Consider the following 23,084-nt stretch of genomic DNA (forward strand, 5'->3'; position numbering starts at 1 on the left):
TGTGTGTGTGTGTGTGTGTGTGTGTGTGTGTGTGTGAAAAGCCAAGTATCGTGTGTGTGTGTGTGTGTGTGTGTGTGTTGGGCCTGGGGCTTGAACTTGGTCTGGGTGTTATCTGTAAGATCTTGGGGAAAATTTAAAAACATTTTTTATAAAGCACATGTTACTTTAAAAAGTGTGTGTTTGAATATAAATTTAACTATTAAAGATAACTTTTTTGTTTTTTGGTTCCCATCCTGTGGCTTGAACTCAGGCCTAGGCGCTGTCCCCTGAGCTTTTGTGCTCAAGGCTAGTGCTCTACTAATTAAGCCACAGCTCTACTTCTAGCTCTTTTGGAAGTTTAGTAAATGTAAGAGAGTCTTACAGGCTTGCCTGCCTGGCTCTCTTAAACCATGATCCTCAGATCTCAGCCCCCTGAGTAGCTAGGATTACAGGTGAGCCACTGGTGCTTGGCTTACTATTTTTCTTGAAGAAATCAGAGATCTGGTTATTTTCAGATCTGTGCATTCTGGTTGTGGAAAAAATGATCACTGGTGTTGAGGCATAAATGGTGTTCAGTTGGACTGTGCACAAGTCTTGATATGTCTCCACCTTGTCCACAACAGAGCTTTCTGCAGACAATTGCTATTAAGGAGCTGTTTCCATGTGTTGTTATAAGACCAGAAAACTGGCCAGAAGCCCATTTCTGCAGAATGTATACTCTGATGCTTATATTGTATAAAGTACTCTCTTACTGTCTAATGAGTCAGACCAAATTTAGTGGCTTAAAACAAAATAGTTATTACCTCAAAGGACGTGAGGGTCTGCAGTTTGGGAGTGGTTTAGCTGGGTGGGTCTTTCAGTCTTTCATGAGGTTGGAGTCAAATGTTCATCAGCGTTGGAATCTCTGGGGAATGCTTTACTTCCAAAGTCACTCATGTGACCATTGTCCTGTCTGTATCTTAAGGCCTTTCCTGTGGGCTGCCTACATGATATGGCAGCTATCTCCCATCCTACATTCCCCTCTTTCCCCCCAGAAAGAACAAACCAAGGCTTTAAGTTCAACCTTTAGCCTCACTGTGGAAGTAATACTGCATCATTGCTGCCACGTTAGGAGCTACCAACTTCTGTTCCCATGAAAGAAACACAAGGTAAACTCCCCTTCTTGAAGAGAGGACAGGCAAAGAAGTTTTGACATTTGGAAAACACAGATTCATTGGTTAAAGGCAAAGCTTCCTGTCAGTCCTTGGGTCTGTACTATACTCAGAAAATGCTTTTTATCCCACAGAGGCAAAATATTTCTGTCATGGGAGTAGGAAAAGTTGAATGAGACTGTGGATTACAAGTGGTTAGTTGGTCCCACTTGTTGAGGTTTAGCATTGGCCTCTGTCGGAAGGTTATGCACTCAGCCATTGCTGAGGAAAGCTCCTCTTTGAACTCCTTCCTAGCTTCTACCCCATCACAGCCACCATGGGCACAGTGCATGTGCAGATAGTCTCTTTAGTTAAAAGGACATCAGGCACGCACACAACACAGACACACATGTGAGTCTTACAATTTACTGCATATACGTATTAGTGAGACACATAACGTGCACTACAATTCACCATAGCCCCTCAACAGGCTTTCACGACTTTGTGATTGCCAAGAATGCAGTCATGACTAAACTTCACCCACATTGTTTCTCAAGGCATTCCTTAAGGATCCTGTGATGTATCCTCTAAGCTACGCACACCACTATCGAAAATTAACTCAAAGTCGAATTTCTCACGTAACCCACCTGCCTGGTGGGCAGGCATCCATCAGTGGTGTTCTGTATTGCCCCCACGAGACTTGGGGTACAGGAGAAATCAGTGGGAGTAGACATGCTGACACAGTCTGGCTCCTACTTTTTCTTTGCCTAATGAAGTCATTTGTCTTTAACTCAGGACTGTGGTGTCTTGAGCCAGTGTTTATGAAACTAGCTTGCAAGTGGGATGAATTTTCAGATCAATCACAGTTCTATAGGTTGAATGTGCAAATCTTAAAAAAAAAATGGAACAGTTTGATATTTTGAGAACTACCAAGAAGACAGAGGTCCCTTCCTGCAGACAGTATTACTAAAAGGCAGGAAGGCTAACTAGCCCAGAAGCTAGAGAAGTATTCAATCACTTATACAGAAGTTTGTCTAGTATCTCCAATGAAGGGAAACAAGGAAAAAGCAAAGTTTGTATGTGGATGCACTCACTATTCCAACACTTGGCAAGCCTTCAGAATAATCACTGTCTAGGAGGGGAGGGGGCAGGTTTGGGATTTTCTATTTGGTTCTATCAGATCCCTCAGTTCTTGGATCTGGAGCCCAGGGTGAGAATGCTGTTAACAAGGTTCCCAGTCTATATTCTGGAGCTGGATGGAGGCAGCAGCCACTGTCAGAAAGACTCAGGACGAGGTACATCTATTCCTTAATCTCCATCATCTCCTGCTAGGACCTGTGGGCTGTGGTAGCATTTTGTCATTGAAGTGTAGCAGAAAAGCTGAGCTAGTATCTTTTAAAAACCCTCTGGATAATCTCATTCTGCTCCGCTTGGTCCACAATATATTGATAAATAGCTACAGCTACCTCTGGAAAAAGTGAAGATTTATGGCATGTACGTTGCAGGGTCCTTTCTTATAGCCAAGGCCCTTTCAACTGGACAACGGGCTGTGACATCACCATGAAACAGACTTCAATGAGGCTTCCTCTTTGTAGATGTAGTATTACACGTCATATAGTATTTTATATAATCAAGCAGCACCACAGTACACTGCTTATTCCCAAAGGTTAGCTACTGTCACAAACCCCTGACTCAATTGTTCCATCTCTGACATCGTGGTGAGCATGTGTCACCTTGTCAGGTGAGTACTGATGGGCCCTGACCACTTGTGTGTCCTGTCATTCCTCTGGAGATGACAAAGCTTATGTTCATTAAACTTCCACTGTGACCATTTCTGGAATATAAAGAACAGTCACCACATTTTTTCCAGGGTTTAATTCCTCTCTCTCTCTCTCTCTCTCTCTCTCTCTCTCTCTCTCTCTCTCTCTCTCTCTCTCTCTCTCTGTGTGTGTGTGTGTGTGTGTGTGGTTTAAGGTTTAATGCAGGTTTGGCTGAGTAGATTGTACAAACAAATTTTCTCCATTCCCATCTTTTGGACCGTATAGCTCTATTGAGTTCAGCCTTTAATGAATGAACCTAGCAGGCTATTAAAGCCACTGATTCAATGTATTGATTAGGTAAAGTACTCCCAAGACGAATTTGACCTGATTATTTCTTAAGACTAGTCCCTTTGATCCAACGCCATTATAATCTACTCTAGACTGTCGGAGTCTCATAACACTTTTGGTCTGCAGCGTATTTCCTCCCATAGTACATCTTTCCCTTGTTCTTCTGTCCAGATTTTATTTTTTGGAACCTGGGCTAGGGAGAGTTCATGAGGATTGAGAGAGGGTAGAAACTGAGCAAGAGTCATGAGTCCTTGTTCCTGATGCAGTTACCAAAGACTAAAGAATCAGGTCCCTCAAATTGGGACCGGGGAAAGGGGCTGCCCTGCTGCCCAGGGAAGTTTCTGGAAATACACATTACAGTGATCTTCCTTCTCGGTTTTGTCCATGTCACTGGGTTCATTTTCTATAACTAAGATAGATACCTGCTGAGATAGTCAGCCTATGAAGAGGTTCATTTGGGTTCACACCTCTAGAGGTTTCCACTGATGATGGGTCAGGCCTGTGGGAAGAAAGAGCAAGAGTGTACTCACTTGTTACCTGGGGAACGAGAGAGAGAGAGGACTAGTCCTCTTCAAGACATGAATTTGTAACTTGTGCTCAACAGTTGCTTTTGCTGAGGAGCACAAGTCCTCACTGGGATGCGCAAACCATCCAAGCCCAGGATAAACGCTAAGCATTTGTCCCTCCTCTCCATATCTATGTCATCGTTCCTGAGCCAGTTACTTTGCCGCCATCTTGGAACCTAGGAAGAACAAGACTGGGCAGCAGATATAAGCGACTCATTTTGTATAATCAATCATGCTCCACCTGACCCATCTAGAGACAAAGCACTTCCAGAGCACCTGTCACTGCCACCCAGGACCACCAGAACCCACCTGTGACTTCTCACTCCCCACCCACATTCTTCTTGCTATTTAAGCCTAAGGCAAATGACTGTTGAGGAAAGATGGGATGAAGTGCTTTTTCTCCACAGCTGTATGCCACATCAGAAACTTCCTTTCTCTGCCCTTTACCCTTAACTCATCTTTTGGTGTGTAGGTGCAAATGGCTAGACCCCACCTATGAAACCCTGGGACACATACAACGATATCACTGAGAACCAATGCTTGATGTGGCCCTCTGGGGGAACATTCCAGATTGGAACTCCAGGCCATTCCTTCTCCTTTTAAATCTGCTCAACCTCAGCCTAAAAGAACTAGCACCAATGGGCATTGAGTTTCCTTTCAGATATTTGGGCTTAATCCTGGACCATTATTTTTCCTAAGACTATAGAAATTGAGGGATTTCTTTGGAGCTTTATGGATGGCTTCTGGTTCTCAGAAAATAGCCTTAGTTGTTTGCTTCACAGGTTTTCATTTTTCCTCCTCTCTATGTTATCTGGCATGGTCAAGCAAAACTGGGTTGCACTATATTCTTTATGTTGGCATAACAACTGAATGCTGCAGCCTCTTGATCTTTGAATACATTGCTTTCCATGTATACTTGTCTCACGTTACCACTAGGAGTAATTCAAGTAGTCACAGTGATACCATGTGGCTCAGCTCATCAGGATCTGTTCCTCCCTAGCATGAATTATGCTTGTGCTTTTTCAAATAGGATCACCTTTATTCTAGAATATTTATCCCTCCTCTGCTTCCTCCTCCTCTGCCTCATCTTCCTCCTCCTTTTTTGGTAGTACAGGGATTTGAAATGGCTAGACTTTGTTCTAGGCAGGCACTCTGAATCACACCTTCAATCCTGCTTAGTCAGGATCACGAGGTTAATTATATTACTCTTATTCAGTGTAATAGAGGATATGTTGACAAATGGACTATTGTAAAGATGTGGCCAGGTGTAAGGCAACCATAAGTAGCAGAGAGGTGGAAATGGGTAAAGACAGTGTCCATCTGACCTCTACCGCTATGTGTGATATATATGAGGCAGTGGGAGACAAGGCCACTACTGTGGCCTCCTCTTCTTCTAGGGAAAAGAGAACCACAAAGTAAGAAAACCATGGCCATAGCCAACACAGAGTGGCATCCCATAGCAAAGAGCAGGTTTGAAATTAGTAGAAAGCAGCAGTGGAAAAGCAAGTAAAAACTATGAGCACAGATCATTCTAATTCCTCAAAACAATGCTAGTCAACAACTACTATGAAGATTAAGAGCAAATGTAAATGAAACTCTTAATAATGTCTCTATATTATGTGTACAGTTATTTCACTATGTAATTAGATAGATTAGATATATAATCACTATATAATTAGATATTAGGAGTTCCAACAGTGTGTTTTAGTCTGGAGAGGGTTTGTTTACAGTGTTAATCTAATAATTAACATTCACAGTAAGTAGTAAATATAAACTAAGTATATTTGAAAATAATTGTAATTCATATTTATATTCTTACTAAAGTGTGTATGAATCATGAAGGATTATAAATAATTCTCTATGAACAACTTTGATTAAATATTGTTAGGATAACTCAATAAGTCAGATTGTCAAATTGGGTGTCACTGAATATGACTCCTAATTCTTCTTCATTTTGCTTTTTTCTACTCTTGATTTTTCTGTGTCTCTTGTAGCTACATGTACACCTGTACTCTGTTGTCTGGGTACCTATTCTGGCCTTTCCACTTACTAGGTAGCTATATACCAATCTTGCAAAGTATCTCTTAGGTTCACGTTTGAGATAAACATGAAAAGGGTTTACAGCAATCCAACACATAGTTCTATGCTAATATACAACCCTCACGATCAGATCCTTACCAAAAATCTTACCCATGGGAATCTCAAGTTACATCAATCTAGTCTTCCTACCAGTCATCTGTAATCCTGGCTACTCAGGGAGCTGAAATCTGAGGATCACCGTTTGAAGCCGGCCTGGCCAGGATAGTCTACGAGACTCACATCCAACGACCAGTGAGAAGTTGGACATGAGGCTGTGACTTCAGTGGTAGAAAAGGTTAAGGGACAGTAGTGCGGGGGGGGGGGGGGGGGGGAAGAGAGAAAGGGAGGGAGGGAAAGAGGGAGGGGGGAGAGACAGAGACTGACAGGGAAGAAAAGGAGGGGGTGGAGGACGGGTAAGAGGAGGGGGAGGACGAGGGGGGAGCTTGTGCGGGGACGCCCGCGGGGACGGCGTTCGCGGCAGGCGTGGCCCGGGCCTCGCCGCCAGGCCTCCGAGTCACCTCCCGGGCAGAGAGCACCGCACCCGGCAGCCGCTCCAACATTTAAACGAGGCGCTGCCTCCCCATTGGCCGGCAGCCGCTGCTTCCCGATTGGCTGCGTCGCGACGAGGGGGGGCGGAGCCCGAGGGCGCCCATTGGTGGAGACGCGCAGTTTAAACGCCGGCAAAAACACCGGGCGGGAGCCGGGCGGGACTCCGCGGGCGCCGTTCCCCGCGCGCTGGGCGCTGAGGGGCTCGGGGCCGGCGGCTTTGCCTTGGAGGTTCCCCGCGCTCCCCGCCGCGGACGCGGGGCGGGAGGAGGCCGGGCCATGGCGACCCGGCGAGCGGCGCGCAGCCGCTGGGAGCGGGGCGGCGGCGGCGCGGGGCGGCGGGAGCCGGCGGCGGCGGCCTCCCCGGCCTCGCCGGCCTCCCCGGCCGTCCTCTCGCTCAGCCACTTCTGCCGGTCGCCCTTCGTCTCCTTCGGCGACGTCCGCGTGGGGGCGTCGCGGACGCGGCCCCTGCTGCTGCTCAACCCGCACGACGACGCGGCCGAGGTGCACGTCCGCGTCCCCGCCGCCGACCTGGGCTTCAGCGTGGAGCCGCGCCGCTGCGAGCTGCAGGTGGGACGCGGGGCGGGGCGGGGGGGGGTCCCCGGAGTGGATGCACACGCCCGTGTGTGTGTGTGCGTGTGTGCGCGGTACACGCCTGTGTGCGGTACCCCGCGGACGGACGCGCCTGCAGGCGCCGGAGCCAGTGCGCATGCGCCGCGCATCCCCGACGGCATCTCTACCTGGATCACCTCTGGGTGGACCCGGCCGGCGATTTGCGCCGGGTACCCGGACGTTGCGGAGAAACAGACACGTTCCTTGCTGTTCTAGACGCATAGGTGATGCTGTTTTTGAACTTCCTGTTTGATTTTTATTCTTATTTTTGGCAAGGGTTTTAGCACATCAGGAAGAACGAGGAAGCGTTCCCTGCTCCCCGGGCGGGAAATGGGAGCTTACAAACTGGTTTTCTTAGCTCTAGCTAGAACAAGGGGGTTCCGTGTCACATGTCAGTGCGTCTGGGTCACTGTCACCCTCCTTTCCAAGAGCGGACTCTGTAATATTCTCATTTCTTACAAAGGTGATTTCGAATACATTTGTGAGATCTGTCCATCATCTTAGCTGTCTGCCCATCCATCCATCCGTTTACTTATTTCAGCAGCCTCCCGTCTTAAGCTTGCTCTTTAGTTCCCGTTTTCAGAGGGAGCAACCGCGTTTTCTGGAGAACGTGTGTTTTGCCTAAATGGCCACAGCTGGCAGACTTCCTCAGGGTGGTTTTCCACACATGCGGAATGCTTGCACACTTTTCTGTCTTTGTTCTGGGTGCAGTAGTGGTGTATCAAGTTTAATTTTGTGAGTGTTCCAACAAAAAATAACATTGCATTGCATCTCACTGCCTGGGCTAATAGTCTCAGTCTCTTCACCCAAATCCACATGGTATTCTCCTGTAGCTACTGTGTCCTTTTTGAGTTGGACCTGGTAACGTATGGGAAGCGTTGGAAGCGGTTTGAGCTACTTGACTAATAACACTTACTAAGGTCCATAAGGAAAGACTGAGGAGTAAGCAAGGGAGACTAAGTTAGCTGCCACCTAATGGTCACCAATGGCTCTCTGCACTTCAGAACCTGTCACCCTCCTTTTTGTTGCATGAACAGCGAATGGCAGTTAGCTGTCCTTTTGTGTGAAAAGATAGATTGCTTTCTTGTCTACATAATGCTTTTACTTTTTTTCTATTTTGTTATAACAAACAAGTAAATTACTGTTTCTAGACTGGTATTGTAGAGTAAAATTTGAATTATTGCTGGACATAGATGGCGCACACATGTAATCCTGACTCCTTAGGAGACTGAGATCTAAGAATCGTGAGTCAAAACCAACCAGGGCAAAAAAGTCCATGAGACTCTTAACACTCTAGCAAAAGAGCTCAGGGACAGCACCCAGACCTTGAGTTCAAGCCCCAGAACTGGCAAACAAACAGATTCTATATTACTTTTATTTTAACCAGCAGCATATACTGCTTTATTGGTTCTCTTTTCAAACAGAAACTTATCTTTTTCCTTAGGAAGTAAGTTTGTCATGTCAAGGCTTTGCATTTGGCAGATTCTCTGTGGTAGGCTGTGTGGTATTGATGTTAAAGTCTGAATTCGGAGTCAGACTGAACTCTTTGACTGTGGCGAAGCTGTCTGGACATTCATGACTTCCTCTGTAAAACACACATCACCATAGTATCTGTTTCTTGGGGATGTGAGCATTGAACAAGTTTGTTAAAGGGGGAGGGGTACCTTCTTTCATGCCTGGAACATGGTTGCTTAGCAAAGACTTGTATTGAGATATGGAGGGTGGAGGAGTTTGTTGGAAGAGTGAAATTAGTTGTACATACTTATATTTCTTTTTACATAGAGTATGATGTAGGGTTGCTGTTATGACGTAGAAGTACTTTTCATAATAATGAACATTTTTTTTAAACCAGAAGTCTTGTGCATGCTAAGCACACACTTGAATGCCAGTCCCCATAATGAGCTTTTTTTAAACCAATAAAAATGATGTGGAAGCCCGATGCCGGTGGCTCACGCCTGTAATCCTAGCTACTGAGGAGGCTGAGATCTGAAGATGGAGGTTCAAAGCCAGCCCGGGCAGGAAAGTCCATGAGACTCTTATGTCCAATAAACCACTCGAAAACTAGAAGTGTCGCTGTGGGTCAAGTGTTAGAGTGCTTGCCTTGAGCTGAAGAACGCAGGGACAGTGCCCAAGCCCAGAGTTCAAGCCCCTCGACCAACCCCCCCCCCCAAAAAAAAATCATGCGGAAACTTATCTGTTCCATTGCTTTCATATAATGAGATTGGACCCTGCTACTGCTAGTGACTTTTTCCCCCTTAGCTTGAAATAAGCAGGAAAATGAGAGTAGGAAAAATGTTTGACTTATTAAATGCTATTAGACTGTGGATTATTGATGAATAACAATTATTCCCTATTCTAATTTGGATATAGTGTGTCTTGATTATTGTATAATTATTATTGTAATCATTTAAAATTTGTTCCTTTGATTATAGCCTAAAGAAAAGATTGTTATTTCTGTTACCTGGACACCGGTGAAAGAGGGCCGAGTAAGAGAGATTGTGACATTTGTTGTTAATGATATCCTGAAACACCAAGCTATATTATTAGGGAATGCCGAAGAACAAAAAAAGAAAAAGGTAATTCTCTTCTTTGTGTTTTTTTTATTATTGTTTCATATAAAATAAATTAGCATGAAAGATACTATTTTAGGCATTGTGTGTATACTCTCAGAAAAATGTTTAATAATACAAGAATTCTTATGTACTACTTCATTGATAGACTGGAAGTAACATATGTCACTGGTGACTCACACCTGTCATCCTAGCTACTCAGGAGGTTGAGATCTAAGGATTGTAGTTTGAAGCCAGCTTGGACAGGAAAGTCCATGGGTCTCTTATCTCTAATTGATCATCAAAAAGCAGAAGTGGCACTGTGGCTCAAGTGTTAGCACATGCTAACCTAGAGAAAAAAACTCAGGGTAGCACCCTGAGTTCAAGCCCCAGGACTAGCACTAAATAAATAAAATAAAAAAATGAAAGTAACAGTCAACATCTTGTAACTTGATCAGCATATTTGCTTATTTTTACAGAAGAGTCTTTGGGACACCATTAGCAAGAAGAAAATTCCAGTCTCTTCAACTCACCATAAAAGGATTTCAAATACTCAAAATATCAATGAAACATTTAATGTTTCACAGAAAGGAGCCAGAGTTAGGAGCCCCCTGCAAGCTTGTGAGAATCTCACTACCAGTGAAGACTGTTCTCCAACCAAAAGCAATGCTTTAGCTCTCGAAGAAAATAAAATACCTATATCACCTATCAGCCCTGCTTTCAAAGAGTGCCATGGAGAAACCTGTTTGCCACTTTTTCTACGCCGATCTACTGCCTACTCATCTCTTCCTGCCTCTGAAAATGGAGAGCAAGTAGAAGGAACTGGTAATTCAAAAGACTTTCATTTCAATGAGAAAGTCATAACTGAAACTTGCTTTAATTCTATTAATATTCCTGGGTCAAGTCAAGAGAATGGTAAACTTATTTGTACCCCAAATTGTTCTTCGACTTTGAACTTTATACAAAGCCAAGGACATTTTATAAGTCCAGATTCTTTTGTAAAAAACAGCCAGGCAGCTAATGATGAACCAGGGTTAATGACACATATCTCAGCAAACACATTTGCGAAGGACAGTTTGAAGCCTGTGTGTTTGGAATCCAAAATCCTACCCGAAATTTGCCAAGCAATTTTAAGCCCAGATTCTTTTGTAAAGGATAATTATGGGCTAAATCAGGATCTACAATCAGGGTCCATCCGTACTATTTTATCCCCAAGTCAATTTGTAAAGGATAACATGCCACATGTATGTATATCTCAGCAAACAGGTAAACCATTAGCAAATGAAAGTTCTAAGGTCCTGCAGTGTTCTCAGGATTGGGAAGAAAATGGAGTTTTACTACGTGTTCCTGAACGACAGCATTCAAAAACTCCCAAGGAGGTTTTTGAAGAAGTAAAACCTGTAGAAACAAAGTCAAACTATTCCAGTTGTACAGAACAGACTCGTCCTGCATTTTCTGCTGTTCAAGATGTTCCTTATCAAGGCCACAACAAACAACCTAAGAAACGCCCTATACTCACTGCCACTGTTGTTAAAAGGAAGCCCACCTGTGCCAGGGAAAACCGAACTGACATCCCTAAGCCACAAACAAGAAGATGTCTCAACAGTGTGGTAGGTGAATGCGAAAAGGTGCTAGGTAACCAGAGAGAGAGAGAGACACTTCTCCATCTTCCAGTTATTCCAGTTATAGATCCCGGCCAAAGGAAATTGGAGAATTACACACATGAAATCACTCCTCTGGCTGCCCGTAAGCGGAAGAGTGATGGAAGCATGGGGGACCTGGACGGGAAGGACGTCCTTACACAACATTCGGAAGAGTGTGACATTAAAAGAATCCATTTTTCTCCCTCGGAATCTAAAACATCAACTGTTAGAAAGGACAAGAAGGTGGTAACTCCTGTCTCTAAACATAGTTGCAGCAGGGAGAAATTAAGCGTGAGGAAGAAATCTGGTGAGTTTTGTTAAAATCTTTAGGGAAAGTGTATTCATAAAGGGCGTATTTCCTGTGTTGGTTTAGTAAATCTCTTTGTTTTGGCTTAATCTGTTGCTGATGAGCTTGTGTTGACTTAAACTGTTAGGGATCTGATTAGAGAAATATGGAGTAAATGGCATAGTAGTGTAAGACTAAATTCTGAAATAGTTGTGATCCTCTTCAATAGGAAACCTTGAGATTTTGCTTGCTCCTGAAATTTCTGCACTAATTCTGAATTTTAAATAATTACTCCCCAAATTTTCAGTCTGATTTATGATACTGTCTCCCAAACTACTCTAACATGATTGCCAAACTCTTGTAGGAGAGTCTTCTAAAAATCTGGCTTCTGGCCAGCACCTCCTAAGGCCATGATTCACCTTAAAAGCATCTTGGTCTCTAGTCACCATCTCTATGATTTCAGCTTTTCCTCTACAGGTGCACACTAGCATTCTTCATACCCTTCAACACTTGTAGTTCCTTGATCTCCCTCACCTCTGGTATGTTCATCGCATCCTTACACTTGAATTCAGTAATTCATCATACTCCCTTCACTTACCCATCTTCCTTGTTTTCCCACAAAATTCCAGCTCCAGGCTGTATCCTGAATTTGTTAATGACTGCTAACCTCAATTAAGCCAAATCTTTTTTTTTTTTGCCTATATTTTATCACTTTGCTATAGGTTGTCTTATCTCTCGCTTTTTCCTGCGACCTTTCCTTTTCTCTCAGGCCTGATAATAGTAGCTAACATTTTCTGAAAATGTGTCCACAATTGTGAGTGCTTTCCTGTTGCTTTCTTTAATGTTTACAGTATTCTTATGAAGTAAATGTCATTACCTCAAGTATAGTATCATGAATGCAGAAGTATTTTGAATTAAGAAATGGAGCAGTTTTCCACAAGGTCACAGAAATAGTAAGTGATGTAGCTGAGTTTTAACCCAGTCAGGGTCTCAGGACTGATGATCTTCCTGTTTCATTTGAGAAAATAGAAGCTCAGATGCTCCTCTTCGTATGATAGAGTTCTGACCTGATTAACCCATAGCTGTTGGCCCTGGTAAGAAAAGTTCCAGGAATGGAGCCAGACTGATTGGAGAGGAATGGGAAATAGCCAACATAAGTGTTGTTCCAGTTGAGATTTTACTTCAAGAAAATACCTTTTCACTCAAATATTATCTATATGCAGAAAGGTATGCCAATAAGTACCTAGAGGAGAGCTATCAGAAGGAGAATAGGAATTCTTTTAAATGTTGTTTAAAACAGACGAATAGAGTATCTGGTCAATTGTAAATCCAGTGATCATGTCTGCTCTTCTTCTTGAACTGTTAGCAACTGTTCAGAACTCTGAGCCTTCTTAGAATCCTGCCTTGCCATCCCCTCTCCTGGTTCTCTTCCTCCTCGGCTGGGAGGGTCCTGCAGTTGTCTCAGTGGGAAGCTTCTTGTTGACCCTAACCCTTGACCTTCAGGAACATTTTAGACTGTGTCTCATCCTGGATGGTAGCTTGTAGTTTGCTGACTGCCCACACTCCTTTGCTTACTTTAGTAGCTGTTTATGCTGGAGTAAAACCTGTACTGTCATCAACCTAGACGGCAGAGTTGCAGAGCCTGTACCAGTACCGTCAGTGCAGAAATAAGGGCCTACATGACCTTTAGCATTTAGGACAACGAATCTGTGACTCATGCCACACCTACGTATCTACATAGACTCATTGTCCTAGATGCTAAAGGTTACGGAGATACTAACTTTAACCTACATAGATTTTTTTGCGCTGACAGTACTGATACAGACTGTGCAGCTGTTCAGTCCAGGTTTGAATCCTGCCACTCCCTACCTTGTATGACCTTGACCACATTGGTTTAATTGCTCTAATTATATAAATTATCCCAATTATGTAAATTATGGGTAATTTTCATACTCCTAGATTTGCTATGATAATTATATAAGTAAGGGATCAATATTTGGTGGTATGTAGATAGCAGTGTATTCAGGTATTAGCTATTGTTACTGTTGATGTTGCTGCCTCTTCTGTCCTCTTGTATGCTGTTTCTTGCCTGTTTTTTGCTATCCTACTGCGGTTCGGTCACCAGGCTGTATGCCTAGTTTTCATCTTACAAGTCAGCCTTAGAGCCTTCCTGTGTCCAAGGGCATTCGTGCCTCTTCTAAACTTCTTCCATACCAGACTGAGAGATGGTTGAGGTCATATCTTTCATTTCTTCATTTTCCTTGCACTTCACATAGAGTCTGGAATAAGTGAATCTAGATTGTAGTTGTAGAAACGTGCAGGTGCTGGTGTTTTTTGACCACTTGAGTTCACAACAATAGGACCAGGAGCACAGGAGTTACTGAGTATTTGCTAAATGAATATGGTTGTGGAAATCTCAAATTTAACTTTTAAGGTCAGTTGACTGCTTGGGGAGCTTCTTTTTGTGATGCTGTTCTTTTTTTTTTTAATTTTAGATTCATTAGTATTTAAAACACCTATTTCTAAAACGAGCAAAAGGAGAAAGCGCATTATTGCTGTGGCACAATCGAATCTGACCTTCATCAAGCCATTAAAAACAGGCAAGTGTTTATTGTATTTAAGGTATTTGAGAAAGTGACACTGAAAGAAACATTAATTGTATTGCAAGTGGAAATGAGTCAGCTTTGTCTTGAAGAATGTTTTAAGTGTGTATTCAAGTTATGATTGGGATGTTCTGTCATACTTTACTGAAATTGACTCCTGATGACTTAGGGTTTTTAGATATTCAAGAAATAATTATCTTTTCTCTTTTTACTCTGAAGGCATTTAATAAACAAAATAATTTTAGTTCTTTCTAGCAAGTAGTAAAAAGCAAATATTATTCAGAGTTCTAAAGATGGGTTTGCTAATGTAAAAAAAAGCCTTTTGCCATATATTGTACAATAATTTAAAGGAAATCTTCCAATGCAATCATTTCACTGTATTGATAGCTATGCCCAGGCACCCAATGCCGTTTGCTGCCAAAAATATGTTTTATGATGAACGCTGGAAGGAAAAGCAGGAACAGGGCTTCACTTGGTGGTTGAATTTTATATTGACTCCTGATGACTTCACGGTAAAAACAAGCGTTTCTGAAGGTAAATATTAAATTTATATTTGATTTTAATAGTACTCTTAATTATGTGTATTGTATTATTTGTACTTAATGGCATGAGTCATGGATTCATTGTCCTAAATGCTAATGGTCATTATTACCTACATAGATTTTTCTGCACTGACAGTACTGGAATTTATTTTCTCTTTGTGCATTTTATTCTCTGGTCCGCCGGTGCAATCCGGCATCTGTGACCTGATCATTGGGAGTATGTTGACTCTATTGTCAGTCACCTTAAAGAAGTACGTGGGATTGCCCGTGTAATTGTAACTCCTCTGTATGGTATTCTCACAATAAAAAAGAAGTATGTGGGAAAGGTGCCCGAATTCTGAGACATATGAGGAATTCTTAAGATGTTTCAGTGTTTATTCCGGAAGAGAAAGATTAGGGCGTGGGGACAAGTCGGGACATGGTAGAAATGCACAGCATTTTCTTTTGAAAGAGAAAGAAGTTTGCTCTTGTGCAGCTCTTGTGTAGACGTTCATGATCAGGAACAATTTCAGATCCAAATACTGAAAACTCTTTAGGAAGTTGTCAAATTATCGAGGAGACAAGTCTTGTACAACAGTGTTTTTTCTTGTTGTTGTATTCAAGCAGACAGCGAGTGTTTTTGTATTTCTTAGGGAAGTAGCACAGAATTTCTATATTAAAGGAGTCCTTGGATTAGATGAGCTCTTGAATGACTTTTTTTTTCCCCAATAGAAAATAAGGTTCAATATTAAGTTCTTGTCTTAAGGGATGTTGTTTAACTAGAACCGGTTATCCTTTTATTTTTAATCCAGTAAATGCTGCCACTCTTCTTCTGGGAGTGGAGAATCCACACAAAGTAAGTGTGCCTAAAGCACCCACGAAGGAGGAAGTGTCTCTCAGAGCCTATACTGCCCGCTGCCGGCTGAATAGATTGCGACGCATGGCATGCTGCCTGTTTACTTCTGAGAATATGGTTAAAGCCATTAAAAGGCTCGAAATTGAAATTGAAGCCGGACGGTTACTTGTTCGAAAAGATAGACACCTCTGGAAAGATGTGGGTAAGATGATCATGGAAATCTTGAGTTTATTGTTTAAGGCTCTAGAGACTGAGAACTTTGTTTCCCCCAGCTTATTTATTGAGGTGTGGTGTACCTTCAAAATGTGTGACTTTGGTGTGTGTATACACGGTGAAATGAAGAGCACAGTCCAGCTAATGAACACCTACCAGCTCACACCCACAGGGTACAGGGCTGAGGGCCACTGGACACCTACTCTCAGCAAATTCAAATGAACAGTGCTCTATGGTGTAATAGATCTCCAGTGTTTATTCTTCTTGCCTACCTGGAGTGTTTATTCTTTTAATCAACATCTCCCCAGACACTGCAGGGTATTCTCCCGGTACAAGAGAGATCATGCAGTATTTCCCTTTCTGTCCCAGGCTTGCTTTATGTAACAATATGTCCTACCTAGTTCATTCATATTTCACCAAATGACAGGATTTCCTTCTTCAAGGCTGCAAGGATTCCGTTGTGTAGATGTACTCAGTACATTTTTTCATACATTCATCTATTGATGGAGATTTTATACCCATTCATATCTTGGTTGTTGTCAGTAATGCTGCCATAAATATGGAATTGAGTTAGCTTTTCCAGGCACTAATTTTAGTTTTTTCATGTATTTATACACAAGAGATTTTTGTATTCCAAAACTGATTATATCTGCCTAGACTTTCATATGACTGAATATATTTAAGAATTATTTCTTATTTAAATTGACTTTGTTTTGTATTTTGTGCTGGTTCTAAGAGCTTGAACTCAATGGGTGATATGGGTTGTCTTTTTGCTCAAGGCTAGTGCTCTACCACTTGAGACACAGCTTTACTTTTGAGTAATGATTGTTTTTTTGTTTTTTTGTGTCGATATTTTTGCCCTGGAATTTTATTTATTGTCTGATTATTGATTTAAACAATTTTATTTCAGGTGAACGGCAGAAAGTCCTGAATTGGCTGTTGTCATACAATCCTTTGTGGCTTCGAATTGGCCTTGAGGTGAGCATGTATTTCAGATTTGGGGGAAAAAAATATATGTATATATATTTAATTTACATGCTTTTAATAAGATAGGTTCTTTAATAAAATAAGGTTTTACTTATGAAAGTTATAAAATCATTTGCTTATTATATGTATATAAGTTATAAGGCCAATTAATAATACTCATTAAGTGACTGGGCCATACCATTATTAAGCTACCTGTGTAGTCTTAAAAATACATACGTGGTGCTAGATGTAAAAACAATTATAGCCAGCTCATTTTTGAACTTTCAGAGTTGAAAAGACTAAACTGTTTTGCCTGCCTTTTCTAACTTAAACTCTTTAGAACTCAGTGAGGTATGTGTTATTATTTTCACTAGTAAAACAAAGGCTATGATGTTAAGCTGACTTGCCAATTGCGTAATTAGCCAGGTCTTGAACCTTCATAGGCTGATGCCAGAGCACAATTTTCAAGGTATTCTGATGGAGAATTTCTCATAAAATCTTTATCAGCGTTTGAGTTACTTATCTAGTTTCTTTTTTTGTTTTAGCTCTCTAATTTCCAGCTTGTTAAAACTACTTGAGTCAAGCAGCTACTGACAGGAGTTAGTGGAAGACACATTGCTTTTATAGTAGTGTGTTCTGTACTTTTAGTCTTCTAGGTTTCTTACCTTTCATTGTTACTTTTATTTATTCCAAGTTAAGAACAGAAGAATATTTAGGGCTACTGAAGATTTTTGTAGTCACCTGGCTTTTCTGTATCAATAACTTGACACTCAGAGAAAAGTAAGAATAAGTATAGTGACATAGCTTGTTTCAGTGCTAAGATTTTTTTATTTCATTACTTTGGGTACTCAGTAAGTTACATATTAACCAGCTGTTCCTCACATGTCAAATAATATTGGAGCTGTAGCTGAATTAACATTCTCCCACATTGCTTGCTGAAAACACGATCATTGGGTAGAAAATGAATGTCTTTTTCTTTAATCTTCATTTATTGTTTGTGCTGGTTCTGGGGCTTGAACTCAGGACTCCACACTCTTACTTGGCTTTCTTGCTCACAGCTGACACTCTACTACTTGAGTCATGCCTTTGGTGTACTTTAATAACAGATTTACTGGGACATAGTGACAGTGAAATTTGACCAACATGCAAATATTTGATAATTCTTTAGCTTAAGAGAAAAATAAATATTGCTTGGCAGATGCTTAAGAACGTTTTAGTCCTCATTTTTCATTTCTATTATAAACACTAAAAATGCATGAGACATGTGCAGTTTAAAGAAGTTGTCTAGTGAAGTAGCCATGTCATGTCCGTAGGATTTAGGGAGCAGCTCATTGCCAACTCTGATGCAATGGATTCCTTGCTTTCTGAGAAACAGCATAATCTTGACTTTGGCATTGATTTTTTTTTCAGACAATTTATGGAGAACTCATATCTTTGGAAGACAATAGTGATGTACTTGGATTGGCTGTGTTCATTCTGAATCGCTTGCTTTGGAATCCCGAGATAGCAGCTGAGTATAGACATCCCACTGTGCCTCATCTCTATAGAGATGGTGAGTGTGTCTTCTTCCAGGTCATCTTCTCTACTGGGCATTATGTCTTCTAGTCATTTGTCTTCTTGTATTCTACTTCCCCCAAGAAACCAATCCAAGTCAATCTCTTTCGACTTCCTTCTCTCACTGTTCTCCATCAGCTTCTCTATCACTATAATCATTCTTACCTAGGTTCCAAGTACTGTGAGGTTTATTTTGGTAATTTGCTATTTTACATTGTTGCACCTAGGGTGGAATGTGAATATGATAAGTGCTTATTACGTATTTGCTGAATAAGACCAGCTAAATCTCTTGATGTTAACATGGCATCTCCTTGTAATAGAAATATTAAATTTAACATTCCCTGTATAATTATACAATAGATTCATAAATAATAAGTACTGATAGGGGGCTGGGAAGGTGGCTCAGTGGTAGAGCACTTGCCTTGCATGCCTGAGGCCCTGGGTTCCATTCCTCAGCACCACATAAGCAGAAAAAAGCTGGAAGTGGCACTGTGGCTCAAGTGGTAGAGCGCTAGCCTTGATCTGAAGAGCTGAGGAATAGCGCCCAGGCCCAGAGTTCAGGCCCCATGACCGGACCCAAAAAAAAACAACAACAATAAAAAAAATAAGTACTGATAAAAGGGCAGTGTTTTATTTGTTTTTGCTCCTAATTTTTTGCTAGCCTGTTACTGCCATAGTCTCAGGTGAAGCTTCCTTTTATAGGTGAACTTGTGTGTCTTTATTTCAGGTCATGAAGAAGCTTTGTCCAAGTTTACACTGAAGAAATTACTGCTCTTGGTCTGCTTCCTTGATCATGCTAAGATTTCCAGACTTATTGATCATGACCCTTGTCTCTTTTGTAAAGATGCGGAATTCAAGGTATAGTTTTCTCTTTTGTTTTATAATATTTCCCATTTGAAATACCTGATGATTTTTTTTTTAATTGTATTTTATTTTATTTGAGAACATACTGTACAGGGAGGGCTACAATTACATGGGCAGGATAATGCAAACATTTCTTACCAAGCATTGCAGCCTCCTCCTTTGTTTACCCTTCAGTTCCCTTCCCCGCCTCCCCCCTCCCCCCACCCAATTTTACCCCCCTCCCCCCACCCAATTATACCCCCCTCCCCCCCCACACCGACATTGTAAAGCTGGTTTTGACATGACATTTTGTACTTCTCATTGTTGCAACAGGTCCACCTGAATCCTTAAACGACTTGTTTGTCCCCATCTCCTCCACATGTATATTTTGGGGTAGTAAAGGAATGCATGTCTAACTATTGACTGACTGCTTGTTCGCATCATCTTTACTCTTATTTTGCCTGAGATTGGGACTTGAATGGGGTGCCTGATGCAAACTCAGTACCTGATGCTTTTGCTCATTGGCTGGCACTAACAACTGAGCCACATCTCCAATCCCCATCCTTACTCTTTGTTGACTTGACAATGAATGTAACTTGCTAAGGAATTAACTTTGGAGAATTTTCCCCTAATTTTGATATAATGTATTATAAAATTAATGCCATTATAGTTATTGTTAATTGTGAGCAATTTTTATATGTGTGTACCTACTATTCCTAGGGCTTGAACTTGGGGCATGGTCATTGTCCTTTAGCTTTGTTGTTTAAGGCCACCACTCTTCTATTTACTATTTTACTTTTTTACTATTTGCTATTTTACTTTTTTGCTAATCAATTAGAGATAAGAATTTCATGGACATTTCTGCGAAGGCTGGCTTTGAACTGCGATCCTCAGATTTCAGCTTCCTGAAATAGCTAGTTAATGATATACAGGTATAAGCCACTGGTAACCAGCACGAACTATTTATAAACATGTCTTATGTTTGAAATATATGGAACTTACATAATTGCCATACATATGAAGCTAACAATCTTCTTAGGCTATTTATTTCTGTATGTATACAGTGATCAGAAGGACTTCGTTTTTATTGTAGGTAGATTTACAGTATTGAAATGTGATACCTGCACCTTGTTTCTTTATAGGCCAGTAAAGATATTCTTCTGGCTTTTTCACGAGATTTCCTGAGTGGTGAAGGGGATCTCTCCCGTCACCTTAGCTTATTGGGATTTCCCGTGAGCCATGTTCAGATGCCATTTGATGAATTTGACTTCGCTGTCACAAATCTTGCTGTGGATTTACAATGTGGGGTGAGACTTGTGTAAGTATAAGAAATAGAATTATTTTGTTTAGTGGGATAGACTAAAGCCTTGTATTACTACTTTATGCTCTTTAATACTTGTTCTTGTATATAATGGAATAAATTCAAGGTTAAAGAAACTGAAATTTCTTTATAAAAAGAAAAAAGATATTGTTGTTATGCTCAGATACCTATTTCTTAATCACACTTCTTTCCCCCTTGTTAGAATGTGACTAGGGCCTATTGGTAAGAACTACTATCTCAGAACAGTAGTTTGAAAGGTCAGAAAGCTAATTAAAATATCAAGCACCTAAGTAAAATTTTATATCAACTTTTCATAAGGTGCGTATCACTGTTTCTACCAGTCTTCCTTTGTGCATGAATAAAATGTGGTGAGAAGGAAGAACTTCTTGCCCCAAGTTTTAGATGATGGAATTTGACATGAATTCATGATGTCTGACTTAAAGTATTTTTCCAGCTGGAATCCTCAAAATTAGCTGTGTTTTGAGTGGCAGGTGTGTGTTTCTTCTTTGGATGGAATAGACTTTATTTTGTACTGTAGTTGACTTCATAATTTTTTCTTAGAGATATTTTTCTTTTTCCATACAAGTCTCCAATATAAATTTATTAAAAACAACATGGATTTTTGTTTAGTTTGTGCTACAGAGGTTTGAACTCAGGGCCTTTTGCTTGGTAGACTTGTGTCAACAGCTTGAGCCACACCTTCAGAGAACATGGATTTTTTTTTTAATGTATACTTTTATATAACAGTTTTACCTGAAAACCATTTCTTTACCTCTAGGCGAACCATGGAACTTCTCACACAGAACTGGAATCTTTCAAAGAAACTCAGGATTCCTGCCATAAGCCGTCTTCAAAAGATGCACAATGTTGATATAGTCCTTCAAGTTCTTAAATCACGAGGAATTCAGTTGAGTGATGAACATGGTAAAAACCACATAGAGCTACAAGTTACTCTTTGAGCATTAGTGTGTACAAATGTCATGTTGACCTGCTGCATTCTCATTTGTAGGAAACCCTATCTTCTCCAAGGACATTGTGGATAGGCACAGAGAAAAGACTCTTGCATTGCTTTGGAAAATCGCCTGTGCTTTTCAGGTATGGTACATGCTTGGCGCACTGTACTTTATATCAATTCTGATACTGATTTAGAAAATCAATTTGAATCAACTAAAGACTAGCAAAAGTACTTATCACTAGCTGTGGTTTATACTGTTCAAGGAACTGTGATCATGGCTTTATGTAGTTCCAATTTAATCTTAAGTCTCCCTCACTGGTGAGGAATCTAAAAGTAAAGTTCATATTACTGAGTAAAAGAGTAGAGGTTCTTAACCACCTAGCAGTCTACCAATTCTCCATAGTTTCAACTTGCATGAAAAGAAAAGTTTGGCCTTTCTTTTGATGTCTGTTTTTCTTCCATATTTCTCTAAGTAGAAGACAGTTGCTTTAATTTCTGCAAGTTTAAAATTGAGTTAAGAAATTGTCTTTTTAAAAAATTTTGTATGGGGCTGGGAAGGTGGCTCAGTGGTAGAGTGCTTACCTTGCATGCCTGAGGCCCTGGGTTCGATTCCTCAGCACCACATACGCAAAAAGAAAAAAGACAGAAGTGGCGCTGTGGCTCAAGTGGTAGAGCGCTAGCCTTGAGCTGAGGAGCTGAGGGACAGCACCCAGAGTTCAGGCCCCACAACCAGACCCAAAAAAAAAAATGTTTTTTTTGTATGTTTCAGGTGGATATTTCCCTTAATTTAGAACAACTAAGGGAAGAAATTGACTTCCTAAAACACACACACAGCATAAGAAAAGCAATTTCTGCACTATCATGTTATTCTGATGCCACTATGAACAAGAAAAAAGACAAAAGGAATAGTGCTCCCCTTGAACAATACAGTGACAGTGTGAAGTTGTTGATGGAGTGGGTAAATGCAGTGTGTGCCTTCTACAATAAGAAGGTAAGTCGTTTTCCTTTTATTTCAACATAATATCTTTAAATAAACCTCAGCTGAAGTCTTCCTAGATGGATAAAATATTTTCTTGCATTTTTGAACAGTTTATATAGACAAGCTTTTCCTCAAATGAAGTGGCTAGTATTTAACAGTTTTAATCGATCAGCAATTGATTATTAGCCATTGATTATTAATAATAGAATGAATGAATGTTATACTTGGTGCTGCTAGTGGTATGATTCTATTCACTATTTAGAGGGAATTGAAGCCAGGTACTGTTAGATCATGCCTGTAATCTTAGCTTCTCAGGAAGCTGCAGCCAGCCCAGGCAGAAATGTCAGTGAGACCTCATCTCCAAAATAACTGGGAAAAAGCTGTACTGGAGGAATGGCTTAAGTGTATAATACCAGCCTAGAAAGCAAACCAAGAAAGCCAAGCAAGCACAAGGCCCTGACTGCTTATCTCAGTACTGACGTAAACAGAGAGAAAGACTACAGAACTATTATGTTTATATTCATCTCTAAGTAAAGCTAATTATTTTTCTGGTACTTCCTCTCAGGTGGAGAATTTCACAGTGTCTTTCTCAGATGGCCGTGTTTTATGTTACCTGATCCACCACTACCATCCTTGCTATTTGCCTTTGGATGCTGTGTGTCAGCGCACCACCCAGACTGTGGAGTGCATGCAGACAGGCTCCGTGGTATTGAACTCCTCCTCCGAATGTGACGATAGTATTCTGGATGTGTCTTTTCAAGCATTGGATCACGGT

General features: G+C 41.0%; 1 protein-coding gene across 1 annotated transcript in view; it reads left to right on the top strand.

Annotated features, from left to right (window-relative positions):
• The first annotated feature begins 6,687 nt into the window (after window positions 1-6,687).
• Aspm (assembly factor for spindle microtubules) overlaps window positions 6,688-23,084 on the top strand; it is a 39,596-nt gene continuing 23,199 nt past the window's right edge. The window contains exons 1-14 of the mRNA XM_070041433.1: window positions 6,688-6,978; window positions 9,453-9,596; window positions 10,049-11,519; window positions 13,994-14,098; window positions 14,489-14,635; window positions 15,435-15,680; window positions 16,602-16,669; window positions 18,068-18,209; window positions 18,939-19,069; window positions 20,197-20,372; window positions 21,154-21,299; window positions 21,385-21,470; window positions 22,100-22,321; window positions 22,875-23,082. Of these exons, the coding sequence (XP_069897534.1) occupies window positions 6,688-6,978; window positions 9,453-9,596; window positions 10,049-11,519; window positions 13,994-14,098; window positions 14,489-14,635; window positions 15,435-15,680; window positions 16,602-16,669; window positions 18,068-18,209; window positions 18,939-19,069; window positions 20,197-20,372; window positions 21,154-21,299; window positions 21,385-21,470; window positions 22,100-22,321; window positions 22,875-23,082 (3,583 nt within the window). The remainder of the gene's footprint in view (window positions 6,979-9,452; window positions 9,597-10,048; window positions 11,520-13,993; window positions 14,099-14,488; window positions 14,636-15,434; window positions 15,681-16,601; window positions 16,670-18,067; window positions 18,210-18,938; window positions 19,070-20,196; window positions 20,373-21,153; window positions 21,300-21,384; window positions 21,471-22,099; window positions 22,322-22,874; window positions 23,083-23,084) is intronic.

Source organism: Dipodomys merriami, unplaced genomic scaffold, assembly GCF_024711535.1.
Source record: "Dipodomys merriami isolate MVZ:Mamm:240054 unplaced genomic scaffold, mDipMer1.0.p SCAF_31, whole genome shotgun sequence".
NCBI classification, from domain to species: domain Eukaryota; kingdom Metazoa; phylum Chordata; class Mammalia; order Rodentia; family Heteromyidae; genus Dipodomys; species Dipodomys merriami.